This window comes from Ursus maritimus, unplaced genomic scaffold, assembly GCF_017311325.1.
Source record: "Ursus maritimus isolate PB19 unplaced genomic scaffold, ASM1731132v1 scaffold_4, whole genome shotgun sequence".
Classification (NCBI taxonomy): Eukaryota; Metazoa; Chordata; class Mammalia; order Carnivora; family Ursidae; genus Ursus; species Ursus maritimus.
In genome coordinates this window covers 12,429,317-12,446,234 of record NW_024426552.1, presented here as the reverse complement: position 1 = coordinate 12,446,234, position 16,918 = coordinate 12,429,317, and the positions used below count along the sequence as shown (strand labels likewise).

The window sequence follows — 16,918 nt, the reverse complement described above, 5'->3', positions numbered from 1 at the left end:
ATTTTTAAAATTGTTTTATTATTTCTGCTAGTAGCTCTGTCGTTTTATTAGCATGTCTATGATCACCAAATGAGTACGAAAAAACTCCCTTCGTAAGGGTAACGTCCTGTTACCCTTCCCCTTGTCCACCATTTCAGAAGGCACTCGTGGCCTGCGTCATGCACAGGGCCAGCCACACATGCCTTAAACACAGGCAGCACCCCTCCCCGGGCGAAGACCTTTGCACCATCAGTAGGGCCGATGCTGGTGCAGAGTCACTGACGTAGAGAAAATCTCCAAATACAATGCTAAGTTAAATCAGAGGGGTGGGTGCTCTGGAGGCAAGGGAACTTTCTGGGATGATGAAAATCTTTGATGGGAGTGTGGGCATAAGGGTGCATTTGTCAACACTAAACTCTACACTTAAGAGCCTATATTTACACACATGCGCGCGCGCACACACACACACACAAAGAGCCTATATCTCACAACATGAAAATTATTCCTCAGTTAAAAGGGCTGGTGAGGTGGGCTGAGAGTGGGGGGGAGTGGCTGCGTGTGCCTGGGGGCAGGGGGCACGGGGGAATTCTGTACTTTCTGCTCAGCTCTGCTGTGAACCTAAAACCACTCTACAAACATTGCATCTGTGAAAGAGGGAAAAAGAAGAGAGAGAACGGGAGGTGGGGGAGGGGGAAGGCAAATCCCTGAGAAGAGCACAGCCCACCAGCAGTCATCGAGCCAGCTTGCTGGGTGAGGGGCTGACAACGGGGTCGCACAGGAAGGGCCACTGTCACCAGTGGCAGGTGAGCCCAACACCCTCCCCTATGCTCAGCTCTCTCTAGATCTCAGGGATGTTCCTCGTGCCCCCTAGTTCTGCCATGTTTGGGCTCCTAGGAGCCTTCAATGCACAAACCTGTGACACAACAAATTAAGGCTGAGATACAGGTTGTAAAGTCTCTCAATACGACGTAAGCATGCTGCTTGATCTATAACCTACGAATCTATCTATCACCATAACTGTCACCTGGGGTTATTTCCCTGAGGATGACTTTTTAAATTCTGGGTCCAGAGTTTAAATACAAGCCACAGGGGCGCCTGGGTGGTACAGCAGTTAAGCGTCTGCCTTCGGCTCAGGGCGTGATCCCGGCGTTCCGGGATCGAGCCCCACATCAGGCTCCTCTGCTATGAGCCTGCTTCTTCCTCTCCCACTCCCCCTGCTTGTGTTCCCTCTCTCGCTGGCTGTCTCTCTCTCTGTCGAATAAATAAAAATCTTAAAAAAATAATAAATAAATAAACACAAGCCACAGACTCGATGAGCTGTAAGGCAATTTTACATCATGCACTAGAGGCCCGTCCGTGCTGAGCGTATGAACTAACTCATACGCTTCAGGATGTTATTTCTGTGCCAAAAAAAGAAAAAAAAGTTTTTTTTAAAAAGGACACTTCAGTAGAAGGGAATAATGACCGAACATAAGAGCTGACTGTTTCCAAATTTTATGGCAGCTCCAGGCTCACAGCGGCAAGAAGCTCCATGAACCATAAATTCTTATAGAGCATAAGAATCTTTAAAACTACTCTAAGGCACAGCACGATCACATTGCTTTAGACAACGCAAAGGAGAAAGATCCTACGGGGAGGGGAACAAAGGTAAGAATGACAGACTTCCTACCGAGCACAATGTATGATAGAAGACAGCAAAGCAATACTTCAGAACACTCACAGGAAATAGAAACCTGGAATGCAACTCTTCCCAACTCATTCTGAGGCTGTGTTACCTGATCCTAAAGCCTGACGAAGAACGACTGCTAGAAAAATAAGATTATAAACAGATATCCCACGCGCACACAGATGGAAAACTTACTAAAGTACTAGCACAGAAAATCCAACAGTACGGAGAAACTTTAATACATCGTCATCAAGCAGGTGTATCCCGGGAATGTAAAGTTAGTTTAACCATCAAAAATCAATTATTGTAAGTCATCTTATTAACAGACTAAACAAGAAAAACGAAACCATAAACCATCTCAGTAGAAGTGAAAACACGCTTGACAAAATTCCACATCCGTTCTTGGAAGAAGGCGGCGCATCGTCTCAGGGCCTGCCCGCCGCCTGCCGCTTTGCCTCGCAGATTTGGCCCTGCTCATCTCCCACTAGTTCTGGGAGCACATCTGGGAACTCCGGTCTGTCTACTCCACTCTTTCCCTTCAAAGTGTAATCAGGCTCTCTAAGGATAGGAAAGACACCTACCAGCAGCTCATTAAATCTCAGCAGCATTTGCCTCTCCTGATCCCGGGTACTGTCGTGGTCTTGCTGGCCACCACTGAAAGACACGATCAGCCATTTGACACAGGACTCCAACAGAGTCCTTCTCCAGGCGCACAGCTCTCCGGCTGACCCTTCCAGCACTGCAGACACAGAGTCGGCCACACTCCAACTGCAGCAGGAGAGAAAAGGCACGGAGTCAGGGGCATGGCCTAAATCCCTCCAGCTTAAGTGTAACTCACATTACAACGGGCCACCTGGGACACACGCCCTGAGTCCCACTACCCCACAGCACCTAAGCACTGGAGTCCCGGGCTACCCTGGCCTCCTTGCTCCGGCATCATAGATGCACCAGCACTTTTACAATTACGGGAACCAATACTATCGCACCAGAAAAAAAAAGATACACTGTCCAGACTCTACCTAAATTAGGCTATCTCAGTGTCAGCACGACTGACATGTTGGACCAGATTATTCTTTCTTGGGGGAGGGGGCAGTGCTATGCATGACAAGATATTTAGCAGCACCCCTGGCTTCGACCTGCTGGATGCCAGAAGCAACAGCCCCCCTCCACCGTGCTGTGACAATAAAAAATGTCAGACGTGGCCAACTGTCCCCTGGAGGGGGTAAAGTCAGCCCCGGCTGAGAACCACTGCTCTCAGGGCACCAGACCGAGCCATCCACTCACGGAGACGTGCTCGCTCCAGGCAGGATGGCTGGAAGAAGGAGGTGCCTTCTCACTGACTGGCACGACAGCAGTGCGGCAACTCTCCACTAGTTTATAGAAACTACAGGGAAAAGTGAAGTGGAGAGGGGAGCGTAAGCCTTCGTACCTCTCGTGCCTGCCCGGAGTCTGAAGCAAGCCAGGCAAATGGTCCATGAGGACAGCAAGGTCCTTGGCTCTTGCAAACGGGACCAGCTGGGCCAGGACCTCCTGATGCAGCCCGGATGCTAGGGGCCCGTCCGTGCTGAGAAGCCTGGTCTGTAGCCGTCTCCACAGGGCCTTCCTCAAGACAGGAATGACAGCAGAGGACACTAGGCAGAGACAAAAAGGAGAAACAGTCACACACTGTGGTGTGCTGGGGCCAGCATGTACCCGCTCACAGAGCCCGTGGCTAACTTTTAGGAATCCTGTGACTGGGTGAGGTCACATTCATAGCTTGAGGTTGGCCAGCGCGGGAGCACAGATGCCATGGGGACTGGCAAAGGCAAGGGCCAGTCTGTTAAATGCTGATCAGCAGGCTACTCGTCACCTCTCGTCAGTCAACCCTCTGACACTGGGCCCTGAGCGTAAGCCTAGCTTGAAGCTGGTAATGGGACTGTGAGGACCAAAGCTCTGGACTCACTCGGGATTCATGCCTCAAAGGCATGGGAACTGGAGAGGCCCGTCAGAAGTACACCAAGAATCACTGACTAGAGGGGCGCCTGGGCGGCTCAGTCTGTTAAGCATCCAACTGTTGATTTCAGCTCAGATCATGGTCTCATGGGTTGTGAGATCGAGCCCTACATCGGGCTCCCTGCTCAGTGTGGAGTCTGCTTGAGATTCTTTCCTTCCGTTCTCTCTGCCCCTCCTGCTCATTCCCCCCACTTCGCTTCTCAAATAAATAAATCTTAAAAAAAAAAAAAAAAAGGATCCCTGACTAGAAGGGATCCTTTTTAAAACCTCCATCATCACTGGTATGAAGTCATGACACACAGAGGAGAAGCAGTGAGTGAACAATCATTCACACACACGATAAAAAGAAATTAAATTTCAGGTGAACAAAAAGTGCCCCAGACCTGAAACGCTACAGGTGGAGGAAGAGGGCTGGGCCCAAGCTGCCTTGACTCAGTGTCACTCACTGACACCTCTTCTGGTGGGGACAATGGGACGGGACAAAGGGCGGTCACCCCTTGCCCTGGGGCTGACCCCTCCTCGACCCAGCCCTCCCCAGCTTCCTGTGGGGAAGCCTGGATGGACGGGAGCGTGGGGGTAGCACCTCAAACCACGGGCCGAGACAGGGGAGGGGCGGTGGGTGCGAATCTCCCCTCTTTCTCCATCTCCAGAGTTGGGCCAGCGGCTGGAGGAGAACGAGAACTGAGCCCACACCCCAAACATGGACGTTCCAGGTTAGAAACGGACCTGCTCTTCCGTCTCCTTAACATCTCCTTAACCTCTCCAGCCACTCGAAGCCACAAGTGCCCGTACCTCCCGCTGGGCGTGCGAAGTGTCCCTGCGTCCTGCCGCGGAGGTAGGCGTGGAGGAGGGGCAGGAAGTCGTCGAGGCGCTCCTGGAGGCAGGGCCCCGTGCCGGGCCGCCCACACCACAGCTCGAACCGCACGAGGTGGGTGCAGCTCAGCTGCAGGAGCAGGGCAGCGATGCTGAGGGCCGCCTGCGTCCGCCGGGCCAGGCAGTAGTCTAGCACGTCGACCCCAACCACAGGGGCCAGCACGGGCTCTCTCTGCAGGGCGTGGAGGAATACGGCGTCCAGCTCGTCCACGGCCAACGAGGGGAGCAGAGCCCCCAGGCCTTTCACAAACTCAGAGGCCCAGAGCAGCTCGCTGCTCTGCAGCTGGTCCTGGGGGCTGCTGGTCAACAGCTGGACCAGGGTCTTGCCGAGAGCGTTCAGGTGCCTCTTCTCCCTGGGAGACTGGGCGGGCCGCTGGGCCACCAGCTGGGCCTCAGGCAGGCTCAGAAGGGCCAGGGTGACCTCGCGGAGCTGGGCGCCCTCCATGTAGGGATGCAGGGCCTGCAGGGCCTCCAGCTGCGGGAGGGTCTTTGGTGGCGACATAGCCGTACCCGTCCTCCTATTTCGCAACTCTTTCAACACGCTCTGCGTGATGGCCTCTGAGTACCTGGCCAGGAGGCCCTGCTGACCAATGCTCTGGAGGACCGGGGCGCTAGCCATCAGCAGCGGCAGGACCCCCGCGCTGAGGTGGGCTGCCAGGAGTTTCACAAGGACGGGGCTGAGCGTGTGCGGAGGGAGGGCCTGTTGCTCCAGGGCCAGGTACCAGCCCTCCAGCGTGGGGTGTCTGAGGATGGCCACGAGCACCTCCTCCAGCGTCTGAAATACAGTGACAAGGTACAGACCTCACACACGGCCCAGTGCCAACAGGGAGGAGGAGGGAGTGCAGAGAACAGCATTCCTAAGTCATTCCATCCTCAAGCCCGAGTTCTCATGCCTCTCTCAGGGGCGCCCCACAGCACCCCAACCCAAGCCCGGTCAAAGTTATAACCCGACTGCACTGCACGTCCTCCCTGGTGACTATGACAGCTGGACCGTGACTGGGCTGGTGCTCCCCCCCCAGACCGGCAGGTGTCTGATGAATTCAGCCTGAATGAATTAACCGTACAACTGAACTGCTCTCCACCACAGGATGGGCTATGCACAAATGCCCAAATGTGGGGAAGACCAATCATCTGGTTTCGGCTGCACAGCCCTCCCTCCAACTCCTGTCCGATTGAGGGACGCAGGTATCTTGACAACGGGAGCAGTGGGACCACAGCGGGAGAGAACCCGAGCCTGGGAACGGTGGACGGGGATCAAGCTGCCGTGCGAGCCCGCGAGCCGCAACCGAAGGTAACATGCAGGTAGAGGCTGAGCCTGAGTGACCCACCACTGTGTTCAAACCACCGAGCAGACAGCGGCTGAGCCCCCTCCTGGATTAGAGAACTGTCTGATCCAGTCGTTCTAAGCAGCTGTGCGGAACACGATTCCGAGCCAACAAAGTGACCCCAGTTCCCAGGGCCAGGAATACATTCTCTTCCTCATTCACTCAGCAGGGAAGGAAAGAGGAGTCCGTCACACCTTCCAACGGACCTCTGCCCATTAAAATCAGAGAAGCACGACTTCGTGTTAGCACTACCTCGTCCCCTGTCCAACGGCTACTAGGGGGTCCCGCACCCACAGACACCACCCAGCAAGTCAACCTGGACATCAAAAGAAGGAGGCCGTCTGTGAGGAGCAGGACATGAGGAACATGGCTGCTTCCCAAGTCCAGGAAAACAGGTAAGATGGCAGACAGTGAGGGAAAGACACACCCTGGCCCCCAGTCAACAGTGGCTTCGAGGCTCCCAGCAGGGGAGAGGCTGCTTCCCGGCGCTGGAAGCTGGCGCTGTGGCACTGCGGGCCAGCTGCACCTGCAGCCCAGCCTTTGTTCAACTCAGGCTGCAACTGCTCAAAAGGAAAACGCTCCCAGTTTCTCAAGATGTTCACGTCGCCCAGTGTAAGGAAACTGCTCGCAGGGAAGGCGAGGGGGAGCAGAGAAACGACTGGAAAGCTATGTCCGAATTACACCATGCTTATCTGTGGGTGCAAGGTCAGGGGTCAGGGGTCGGGGGTGGGTTTCAGTGTTCTGCGTGTCCTTATTCACCTGCAACAAACGTCCCCGTGTTGGATCAGAAAGAGAGGGAAAGCCAGGGTCCAAGACTCGACAGGAAAAGGCTGACAGGAAGGAGACCCACAGAAGAAGGGCAGCGCTACCTTGTCATCGGCCAGCTCCAGCGAGGCCATGGCCTCCATGTCCAAAAAGAGGTCGGATTCGGCCTGGGCGGCCTCACATTTCTGCTGGTTCTGCGCATCCAGCTGTACGCAGTGGACAATCAGGTGCCTAAGGAGGTCCAGGAGGAGCTGCAGGAGGGCAGGCCCGGCACTTCGGCCCAGCTGTGAGGACAAGAGCCGCACGACTGCTCAGAGGCCAGGGAAGGGCTCACAGTCACCACGACCGTGATTACCGCGTCCCTCCGAGACCAGAAGGGGCCTGTTAGCAGAAACAAGGACTGAGGAGGGAAACAGGCTGGAGCGGCAATGCCTTGTAAAACACCAAGAACCTCAAAGTCCTTTCTCAGTAAGATGTGCCCCTAAATCTCGATGAAGTATGCAGGTTTATCTTGAGCAAGGTGAGGGAAACCACACCGGGAACAGAAAGCTCGCCAATGAGTGACTCAATTAAAGCTTGTGAAAGACGGTAGGTCTGGCAGTGCACCGATCCAGCGTGCTGTGGGAAGGGCCCTGGCCTGATTGACCATGTCAGCTTCTGGTCTGCAGCCGTCTGCGGCTGCTGAGGGGTACAGATTCTGGAAGGGGTACTGAGGCCTGCAGAAGCTGGGTGCCGACCACCTCTGCATGTCTGCGGGGAGAGGCCGCAGTGGCACTGACCTGGCCGAAGCTCTCCACAGTGCTCCTGAGGTAGAGCAGCAGGTGTCTGGCCGAGCCCAGGACCCGGTGCATCGGGATGTGCGGGAGGGCCGCCCGCAGCTGCGCCTGAACCCGCTCGTCCAGGAGCCCCCCGTCGCTCTCGTAGGCCGTCTGCAGCAGGGTGGCAAAGGACGAGGCCGGTGGACCCGGGGGGGGAAGGCTGCCTGGCGTTTGAAGGGGCTTGGAGAGGCAGCAAAAGCCCGGAGAGGAGGAAAGACAAACAACCACAGATGAAAAAGGTGCACAGTCTGCTAAGACAGGTACAGGGTGACATTCGTGACAAGGGGACACTTCATAATCACATCCTGATACTAAAAAATATGTGACTGCGTGGCATTTTATTTAAGTTAATTAAGCCCCAATGTTTTCAGTCACACGTACATTCCTAGAGAGCATTAACATGGAGGCCCTGGATCGGGAAGGTGTTCGCACACCCTGGGGAACGGACGCTGCAGTCTGGGGCCGCGGGCGACGCACATTTCACTCAGAAGAGTCACTGTGCGGTCAAGCATCTGATTCTTGATTCATGATCTCAAGCCCTGCGACAGGCTCTGTGCTCGGCGGGGAGTCTGCTTCTCCCTCTGCCTCTCCCCTCACTCCTGCTCACTCTCTCTTGCTCTCAAATGAATAAATAAAATCTTAAAAAAAAAAAAAGAAGAAGAAGAAAAAGAAGAGTGACTGTGATTAATCACTGGGAACTGGGAGATCACAGCCATGAAGGAGCCAGCTCGGTAAGCGCCATGGCTGCCGAAGGCCCTCCCGCAGGAGCCTTGGTCAGAGCATCTTGTTGGGAGATTAACAAGACAGCGGACAGAATGAAGACAAACTTCCGGAGTTCTACCTCAAACTGAAGTTGTTGATTTCTTCTACAACAGCCACACTGCCTTTTCTAGTGACCCCCACCACGTGCCTTTTATTACGGTGACTCCACACACTCCACTTCCTAAGGCCAATGAAACGAGGCTGCACGTGTCCGGAAACGCAGCAGGTCTCTGGGCGGGGTCCCCAAACCAGCAGCAGCGCGGCTCAAACCGCCAAGACAGGCCAAGCCCCGGGGCCCGCTGCAGACGTGGTAAGCCGAACACACTCCAGGTGGGGCCCGGAGACCACGTGTGACGCCCCCTGAGGGGGAGAAGCACTGCTGGGGACTACTCAACAGAGTGGACGCCTTCCTTCAAGCACCCATGAGGTGCAGCTCTGAGCTGCGAGACTTCCCCTGAGCTCTGAACGGCCACCACCAAGTCTGAACCACAGCCTAGCCTGGGGAGGGGAGGGAGGAGGAGGTGGCAGTGGCCGGGAAGGGTGTGGACATTGGAGCCCACTGCCTGGGCGGAATCCTGACCTTGCCGCTCACTGCTGCCTAGTGGTGGAACTACTCTGTGCCTCAGTTTCCCCACGTGTGTAACGAGCCCAGTAAGTCCTGACCTTCTTCTTGGAGTTGCTGTGAGGATTAAGTGACTTAAAACACATGTTAGCAGCAGGCCCTGACGAATGGAAGCGTGCAGCCACCGTAAGCGACGGCTACAAATATCACAAGACAAAGAGGTCGTGAGCTGCCTGCTTTTTCAAAAACAGCTAAAAATTGAATGTAAAATGCACACCACCGTTAATTGTACCCCTGTCCCCCAACATTCGTAAACAATCTGCAGCAGGGCCAGACCTACACAAGAATGTAGTCCCCACGTAAAGAAAATTTCTTGTTTCCACCTTCCCAGTCTCCACAGAATGGAGACTGCTGGGGGCCGCCAGGGCTGACAGCTGAGCCTGCATGGCTGAGGGGCGTGCTAAGGCCCACTGATGAAAGCTAGGACCCTGGCATGCCAGATCACTTGGTAAGGAGAAAAGAAAAGGCAACCTCCCTCCCGCCCCGAAGCCAGCTCGGTGACGAGGCAGCCATGAGGCTAGCAACAAATTCCATTCCCTGCAGCACCGAGCCATCCGTCCTCCAACCCAGCAGGTGGGCAGCAGTGATGCCACTGAGCTCCTTCTCTGGTGCAGGGAAAGCAGCAGGTAACAAGTCTCTCCCTGGAAACCGAGCAGCCGTAAAGCCACACAGCTGAGGCACAGCCAGCGTGGCCCACGGAAGACACCTCGGGGTTTTCTAGGTTGAGGCCTGGCTTCCGGGGGAGCAGTGATGCCGCAGCTTACCAAGGCCTCTCGGGCTGGCTCTGGGATCCAGCGGCTGTAGTATCTGTGGAACCGGGCCAGCTGATGGCAGCAAGGCGGGACCGGAGGCTCCCACTTGTCGTAAGCCTGCAGAAGCAGGCACAGAGCCAGAGGGTCTCTCTGGGTGTGGAGGAGGTCTGTCAGCACTGCCGTCAGGTACGCCACGACGCTCTCCCCTGCAAGGGAATGAGATTTGTGAAGGCAGCCTGCTGGGACCACCCTTCTGTGACCAGCAATAACTCCAACTCCCACACGTATTCGACACCCAGCAAAATGCAGGTCAACACACTGAAAGGCAGATGCTGTCACTGCAGAGAGCACCCGGGCTCCGTTTCCTCAAATGTGCGACACACACACTCAGGTTTCCAGTCCCAAGGCCTGGAAGTAGACACCAATGTGTGAAAGAGGTGATGCAAAAGCCAGCTGGGGTCAGGACTTGCTTGGTGCTCACCAACCCATTTCTCGTACCTCGGCACACGGGCCTCCCCTGTGGTTAGACTGGGAGCACATGACTGATTTAGCCACTTCCAGGCCGGGCCAGAACAGCCTCTGCTTGACTGTCCACTCTCTCTTCCTCTTCCACAGTGACCTCAGAAGCCATACGTGAGATGGCACAGCTACAGGATAGGGTGGCCTGGATCCCTGAGCTGCCTCCTAGAGGACAGTCACCCCAGAGAGTAACACGATCTGTGCTGGACTGTGACAAGGTCTAGAAAAACACCTTTCCTCGTTAAACCACTACATGTTGGGGCTTATTTGTTACTGCAGCAAAGCCTGAGCAACCCTGACTAATGACACCATTGTGATCTAGGAGTACTTCCTTGGTTCTAACTTCCAGCAACTTCCAGCAAGTACGAAGGACCCATCATCGTGATAATAAGAACAAACGTTGGAGAGGAGAACATCAGTGTTTCAGCAGGGGTCTGTGCAGCCAAGCAAATGTGCTATTATGGACTTATCCTCAAATGACCAAACTCACAGAAGTCCGGCTAGCCTCTAGATTCTTATCCCTACATGCTTAGCTCTAAAGACCAGGTAGCCATCATGATGGTGGGTCTGAACCTTGTTTCCTTGGATGTTCAGCAATTATTTCCAGAGCCCCTGGAATCACACGTTCTGCCCTGCAGAGGCCCAGCTGGATGATGTCCCCAGAATATCCTGACGGTACCTGTTTCACTTTCTGTCCCATGGAGCAATTTATTCCTGGCCTCCAGGGCTGCAGGGACCACCGCACTGAATGGGAACGTGAGCAGGATCATGTCTTCATTCAGTAAGAATCCAATTTCCTCATCCAAGCCTTCACTGCCCTCCACCAGGACATCCACCATGTCGAGAACATCTGAGTCAGAAAGGGGACAGTCAAACCAAGGCAAGAGCCGCTGAGGGAACCCACTGCGAACAGCTCCATAGGAAGGGATAAGAGAATGTTTGATAAAAGAGAAAACGTAACAGCTAAATGTCTCCGGGGGAAAAGGTTTAATATGAAGTCTGATTTTAAACAGAAGAGGACATCGCCTATAAAATCTTGAAATCTTTGCCAGACAAATGCAGGATATCCAGCTCAGGTGATAAGAGACTGATGTTTCCTCAAGTGACCTGGAGAAGCCCCCAAACCTTACCCTGGATATTGAGGCAAACAAGTCAAAATCTGAGAAGCAAAAAAGTGTAAGGGTTGAAGCACAGACCAGAGCCAGTGTCTGGATTCAAACCTTGACTTTCCTAGGTACCAGCTGTGTGAGCTTAAAGCTAATTACCTGACCCTTCTGTGCCTCAGCTGTCTTATCACTGTATAAAATGACGATAAGGCCACCTGACACACAGAGTGGTTCACGAGGTTGCAGGAGGCAGATTCATGAAGAGCTGAGATCAGCATCTGGCACAGAGGAAACGCTGCACACACACAAAAAATAACCCAGCAAACAGACTCTGTACATACTCCCCATTCTATGAGCAAATAGGCAATTTTCATTTCCAGAGCACACTGTGCTTTGACTCAAAGAAACAGATGTCTGCACTCTGCCTAAGACGTGAATGCAAGTCTCATTTTCGTCACTGATTTGCTACGGTGGCTCAATCTCCAGAAGCCCGAGGAGCACAGAGGCAGGGGCGCCTACCATCGATGTGAGAGATGGGAATGCTGACATCATCGGCGTCCTGCTTCGTGCCCGTGGCCTGCAGTGTGCTGGCTTCCTGGACAAAGTCAGAGGCTTTGTCTGTGTATGAATAGGGATTCGCCACCAACGTCAGCAAAACCTGGGCATTGAAGAGTCAAGCACAAGACATTTAGATGGTCACAAATGAAATGCAAATATGCCAAAAAGTGTAACCGGTAAAATAAGGGAAAAGCTAAAATGTTAGCAGTCCTCAATAAGAACAAGAATTTTTCTGCAAAAATTTTTTAACTTTTTGTTATAGAATTTTTTTTTAAAGATTTTATCTGACAGAGAGAGAGAGAGAGAGAGCGCACACACATGCAAGTGCGCACAAGCAGGGGAAGAGGCAGGCAGAGGGAGAGGGAGAAGCAGACTCCCTGCAGAGCAGGGAGCCCGATGTGGGGCTTGATCCCAGGACGCTGGGATAATGGCCCGAGCCAAAGGCAGATGCTTAATCAACTGGACTACCCAGGCGCCCCTGTTATAGAATTTAAAAAAAAAAAATTCCTTTAAAATAAACTTTTAATATCACTCTAAGCATACTACTGTTCTCTTTGTGCAAAAACAAGTCTCCGAAAGTAAATTAAGTAGCACATGGTGATATATTCCCATTTTACAGATTCGAAAACTAAGCAAATTCTGACATCTTGGCAGGAATTAGGAAGTAAGCCAGAATCAGGGCATTTAGCACCAGTGCATCAAAAATGCCTTAATTAAGCTAAAGGCCACTTGGCATATTCACTACCATGGTCCTTTAACACTGGAAATAGGTGCTTACACGTTCCAAAAACTGAATCACGGGCTCTCGTTGCTCTTCCGCGATGTCATCCAAATGCCCCAGCCACAGCTCCAGCTCCTTCCAGGTGTGCTCGAACACCCCCGTGTCCCGCAGAATCTGTCAGGAAGCAGACCCGGGGGGTCGGGGTGGGGGGTCAGCATGGAGCCCGTGCTCTGTGAGAGCCGAAGCAGCACAACACGGAGACCCGAGAGCACAGAGGGGGCCGAGGTCTCCTCAGCAGTTCTACTCCAAAAGCCACTCTTTCAAAACAACACTCCCATGGTTGAGGGAAACAAGGAAAAGAGATCATTCTGCACCCTATCAAAGCTCACATGATCCCTGGTCTTGCTGCTTCCTATTCCTTTCCTTCAACTCCTAAATAATAAAAAGAAAAAACAAAAAAAAACACCCAGCTGCTACTTAGGAGTCTGATTTTTATACCTGGATTTTCACAAAGACCCCAGGTAGACGTGCATGACTCAGCCCTCACAGCAAGCAACCGGCACCCGGATGAAATTCTCCAAGATAACACACCACTCACGCACACTATAGAGCGGCCCCTCCAGCCTCACGCCTGGGGCAAGGAGTACCAGCATTGCTAAGAGAACAGAATGTGTCAAGGGGCAGGACCTTGAACCAGGGGGATGAAATGATGTCCCCCAATGGCCTGATGCCACAGACTGAGAGTCTGAGCAGCCCCACTGCACGAGCCATGCAGCAGAGCACACCGAAGAGAGACCTGATGGTGCCAATCCCACCTACGTGCAGTCAGTGATCACAAAATCGGGCCGGGGTCAGGTGCGGCCTAGGGGGAAATGGCACCTTGTAGAGGTCAACACCCAGACGTTCATGTTCCTCAAGCAGCTCAGGTAAGAAGGGTATAGGGCGGCAAGATGATCAGCACTTCAAATAAAGGTAAAATCTCCGCACCCCAAAAACAGCAGACGTGAATTCTGTAGCACCCCTGAGACGTTTGCTGCGCAGCAGGAACAAGGAATTCGATTTCCTACGGCTACATCGAGTACCAAGTGGAAGAACAAGAAGCTAACAGTCCAAATCCCTGTTCCCTTCCACTGGCTTTGACACCCTTGTGGTGGGTGCCCGAGGAGGTCAGGAAGGCTGAGGCCCAGAGAAGGCTGGAAGAAGGGAGAGGGATGGTCTATGTGAACAGTTCCCAGAAGGGCCAGAAATCCGTTTATTGAGCCTACAACATACTAGGCGTGACCTACTACGTGATCACAAGTACTCCCCTCTGCAATCCTACCGTTTCATCAGTCCTATTCATCATGGGAAAACGAAGGTCAGAGAGGTTGAGTGATTTGCCCAATGCCACCCAGGAAGGAGGAGAACCAGGACTCAGATCTAGGAACAGGACCTCAAAGCCCACGTTTTCCACTTTACCGTGCTGCCTCTTGGAAACACGGCTGAGTTTAGATGTCATACATTAAAGCTGCCATAAAACCTCCCATTTTTAGGTTTAGAGTAGTCCCGATACACCCTTAACTCAACAACCGTTACTACCATAACGAAGAGTGAAAATGCCTCTCAGAATTAGGAACCGGCAGAAAACACTCACCTTTATGATCAGGAGTTTGGTTGATGACTTGAGCTGCAGGTGGCTACTGGTCACAAACATTTTCATCAGTAAGTAAAATACAGATCGCTCTCCTCCGATGATTTCTGCATCGGGGCCTTCCTGGGGTGTGAAGAGCAGCTCGTTACCAACATTGCTGAGGCCACAGTACTGCAGGCCCAGCATGCTCCCAGGCCTCTCATCTCCTCTCGTTGTAACTACAACCCGGTAAGACTGCTGGGATTTTAGACATGAGGAGCCTCAGAAGCTCAACGAAACCCCAGAAGAGCAGCTGGAAGTGGGCTGGCTGCATTCCAGCAAGATGCCGGTGTGGACAGAACTGATCCCTTATGCATAACTTAGCCTCTCACAAAAGTTTTGAGCTTTGAATGTACAATCTCAGCAAAGCACGTGGAGCTCCGGTTCCCTGGTCCCAATGCCACCAAGGCTGTGTTTGGCCGGAGTTTTCCCGCGGTCCCTGGCAATGATGATGACCCTGAACACCTGAAGTGCTGGTGTTCACGAAGCCCTGCCAACTGTACCTTGTCAGCAGAAGGGGGCGCACTGAATATAAATTAATATTTTAATACCAGTTCTTGCAAAGTTAAGAGGCCTCCTCTGCTCACTTTCCAAATAAATCATCAGGATCCTGTTGGCCCTGTTCCGCTCTGGTGAAAAACTCAACTTCCCCGGCTGTTCATCTCTCTGGGGTGGCTGTGACCTCAAAGTGAGGTGCAGAGGCTGAGAGCAGGGCCGTGGCCAACACTGCCTGGGGCCAATCCTGGATCCTCCAGCTACAGCTGGCACCCTGAACAGGTTCCTAACCCCTCTGTGCCCCAGCTGCCCTGTCTTTAAGTGGCTCCGGATGCATGAAGCACACGTGTCAATCCTCAAGTACGACAAGGTGAACCTCAGGAGAGGACGTGGGGAAAAATGGAGACCCCAGCGCCCCCCCCTATTCTCACACCTTTCTGGAAATACAACATGTAAAAATGCCCACATACATTTCCACACTACTAGTTCCGTAAGATTTTAAATAAGATCTAAGTCACTAAAAAAACAGTCATCTGAGTTACTGAGAAACACACTTTGACAAGGCTTAATTTTGCCCACTCATTTTTCCTTTGGATAGAAGTGATTGGCATCCCGTGCTTAAATACACAGGTAAGTATCTGCTCCGTCTTGAGTTCCCTTTGATTCAATGTTATATTCTCCGGAAAGTCCTAGAAGACATTATTAAAGGCAGGAAAAATGCCAGCAATTTTTACAGATTTTTCCACCAGCCTCAATTCTCTCCTGGCTTGGTATCTATTCCCATCTCTGTCTTACGTTCTTCCAGGATGAGAACAAAGGAAAAGGAATGTATTTTATTTCCAAAAAGGTTTTAAAAGACAAGCAAAATGTAAAGTCGTCAAGATTAAAAACAAAAACAAAAAAAACCCAACCCAAACTCCCAATGCCCAGCAATGATATCGCTTCAGTCAGGACCCACCGAAACACCTTATTTTGCAAAAGCAAAGAGATTCTCAGGCCCCGGCCTCTGCTCTAGGTGCGTCTGAGAGGCGAACCGTGAATGTCTTCTTTGTAACCAACCGTCAGGTTCTGATCCAGTTAGAAATTTCCAGGCCCAAAAAACCAACATGCCCGCGAGTTAGTTAACAGAAGGTGGGAGCTCTCCGCTTCCTACCTGTGCCTTCAACCACGAAAACTTGCTGGCGGGCAGCTCCAGGGCTACCTGGAGAATGTGGTGCTGCAGAATGGGAGGCACCTCCTCTCGGAGGCCCTGCTCCGAGATGACGCCTGTGGGCAGGAAAGAGGAGCACAGACAGCAAGTCACGTGGAGGAAGGCACCCAGCCACTGCTGCCCCGGCCAAGGGGACCAGAGAAGGAACTCCATTCGCAAAAATAAGAAGGGGGATCTGGGGCTCCATCCTCCCTTGTCCTGGGCCCACTCTTCTGCCCAGACGCACCTCACCTGCCGTGTCCTCCCCCTCCTGTGGTCTCTCCAAATCTTCAGCAAAGAGCCCTAACTCCACTGGCCCAAAGCAGCCCGCCGGCCCCCACTGACCTCTCCCTACAGCCTGGGCCTCATGCTGCCCCTTGGGGGCAGTCCGGCGGGAGGCACCGGCCTCACTCCCCAGACTGCAGAAATGTCGTGAGCACACTGTGGCCACCGGAGCCCCAGACTGGGTCCTTATCCTCTGCCCTGAATTCTGGGTTTCTCTTTGCTTGGGAACGACACAGTACTAAATAGTAAATGATAAATTTCATATTCTCACAGCAAAAGAGAACCTTTTGCCTTCAAACAATTAAAAAAGTTAATTATAGCTTTTCATTAGGATTATTCCAATAGCTTATATAAATCCCAGGAATGATATCTCTGCAAGTTTTCTTCTGTAGGCCCAATTATAAAGTCGATTTTATTAGACAAACTTTTCCATCAAGGAAACGTGACGAGACAAGCGTAACTTTAACTTTTACAAGATGTGGTTTGAACCTGCCTTACTGAGGAAAATATGAGTCAACGATGTCAGAAGTGCCTCTGCGCGAATGGGACATCTCTTCTCTGTGGCTCTCGTTTCTTTTTTCTTTAAATTAATGTATTTTTATTTAAATTCAATTAACATATAATGTATTATTGGTTTCAGAGGTAGAGGTCAGTGACTCATCACTCTTATATAATACCCAGTACTCATTACATCACATGCCCTCTAATTTCTGCACCCCTGCTCCTCTGAAAAGAGGCTTTAGAGTTAATGTCACACGATCGGATTTGTCACTCATCCCCTGCAGACAACTCAGGCTGCCTGGCTTCTCCCTTCTCTGTCTG

General features: G+C 52.4%; 1 protein-coding gene across 1 annotated transcript in view; it reads right to left on the bottom strand.

The window, feature by feature from the left end:
- Positions 1-16,918, bottom strand: part of URB1 (URB1 ribosome biogenesis homolog) — a 67,682-nt gene that overhangs the window by 24,521 nt on the left and 26,243 nt on the right. The window contains exons 14-24 of the mRNA XM_040621034.1: positions 15,776-15,888; positions 14,092-14,211; positions 12,516-12,632; positions 11,699-11,837; positions 10,753-10,923; positions 9,567-9,760; positions 7,380-7,598; positions 6,705-6,884; positions 4,430-5,285; positions 3,075-3,276; positions 2,227-2,413 (exon numbers count right to left, since the gene is read on the bottom strand). Of these exons, the coding sequence (XP_040476968.1) occupies positions 2,227-2,413; positions 3,075-3,276; positions 4,430-5,285; positions 6,705-6,884; positions 7,380-7,598; positions 9,567-9,760; positions 10,753-10,923; positions 11,699-11,837; positions 12,516-12,632; positions 14,092-14,211; positions 15,776-15,888 (2,498 nt within the window). The remainder of the gene's footprint in view (positions 1-2,226; positions 2,414-3,074; positions 3,277-4,429; positions 5,286-6,704; positions 6,885-7,379; positions 7,599-9,566; positions 9,761-10,752; positions 10,924-11,698; positions 11,838-12,515; positions 12,633-14,091; positions 14,212-15,775; positions 15,889-16,918) is intronic.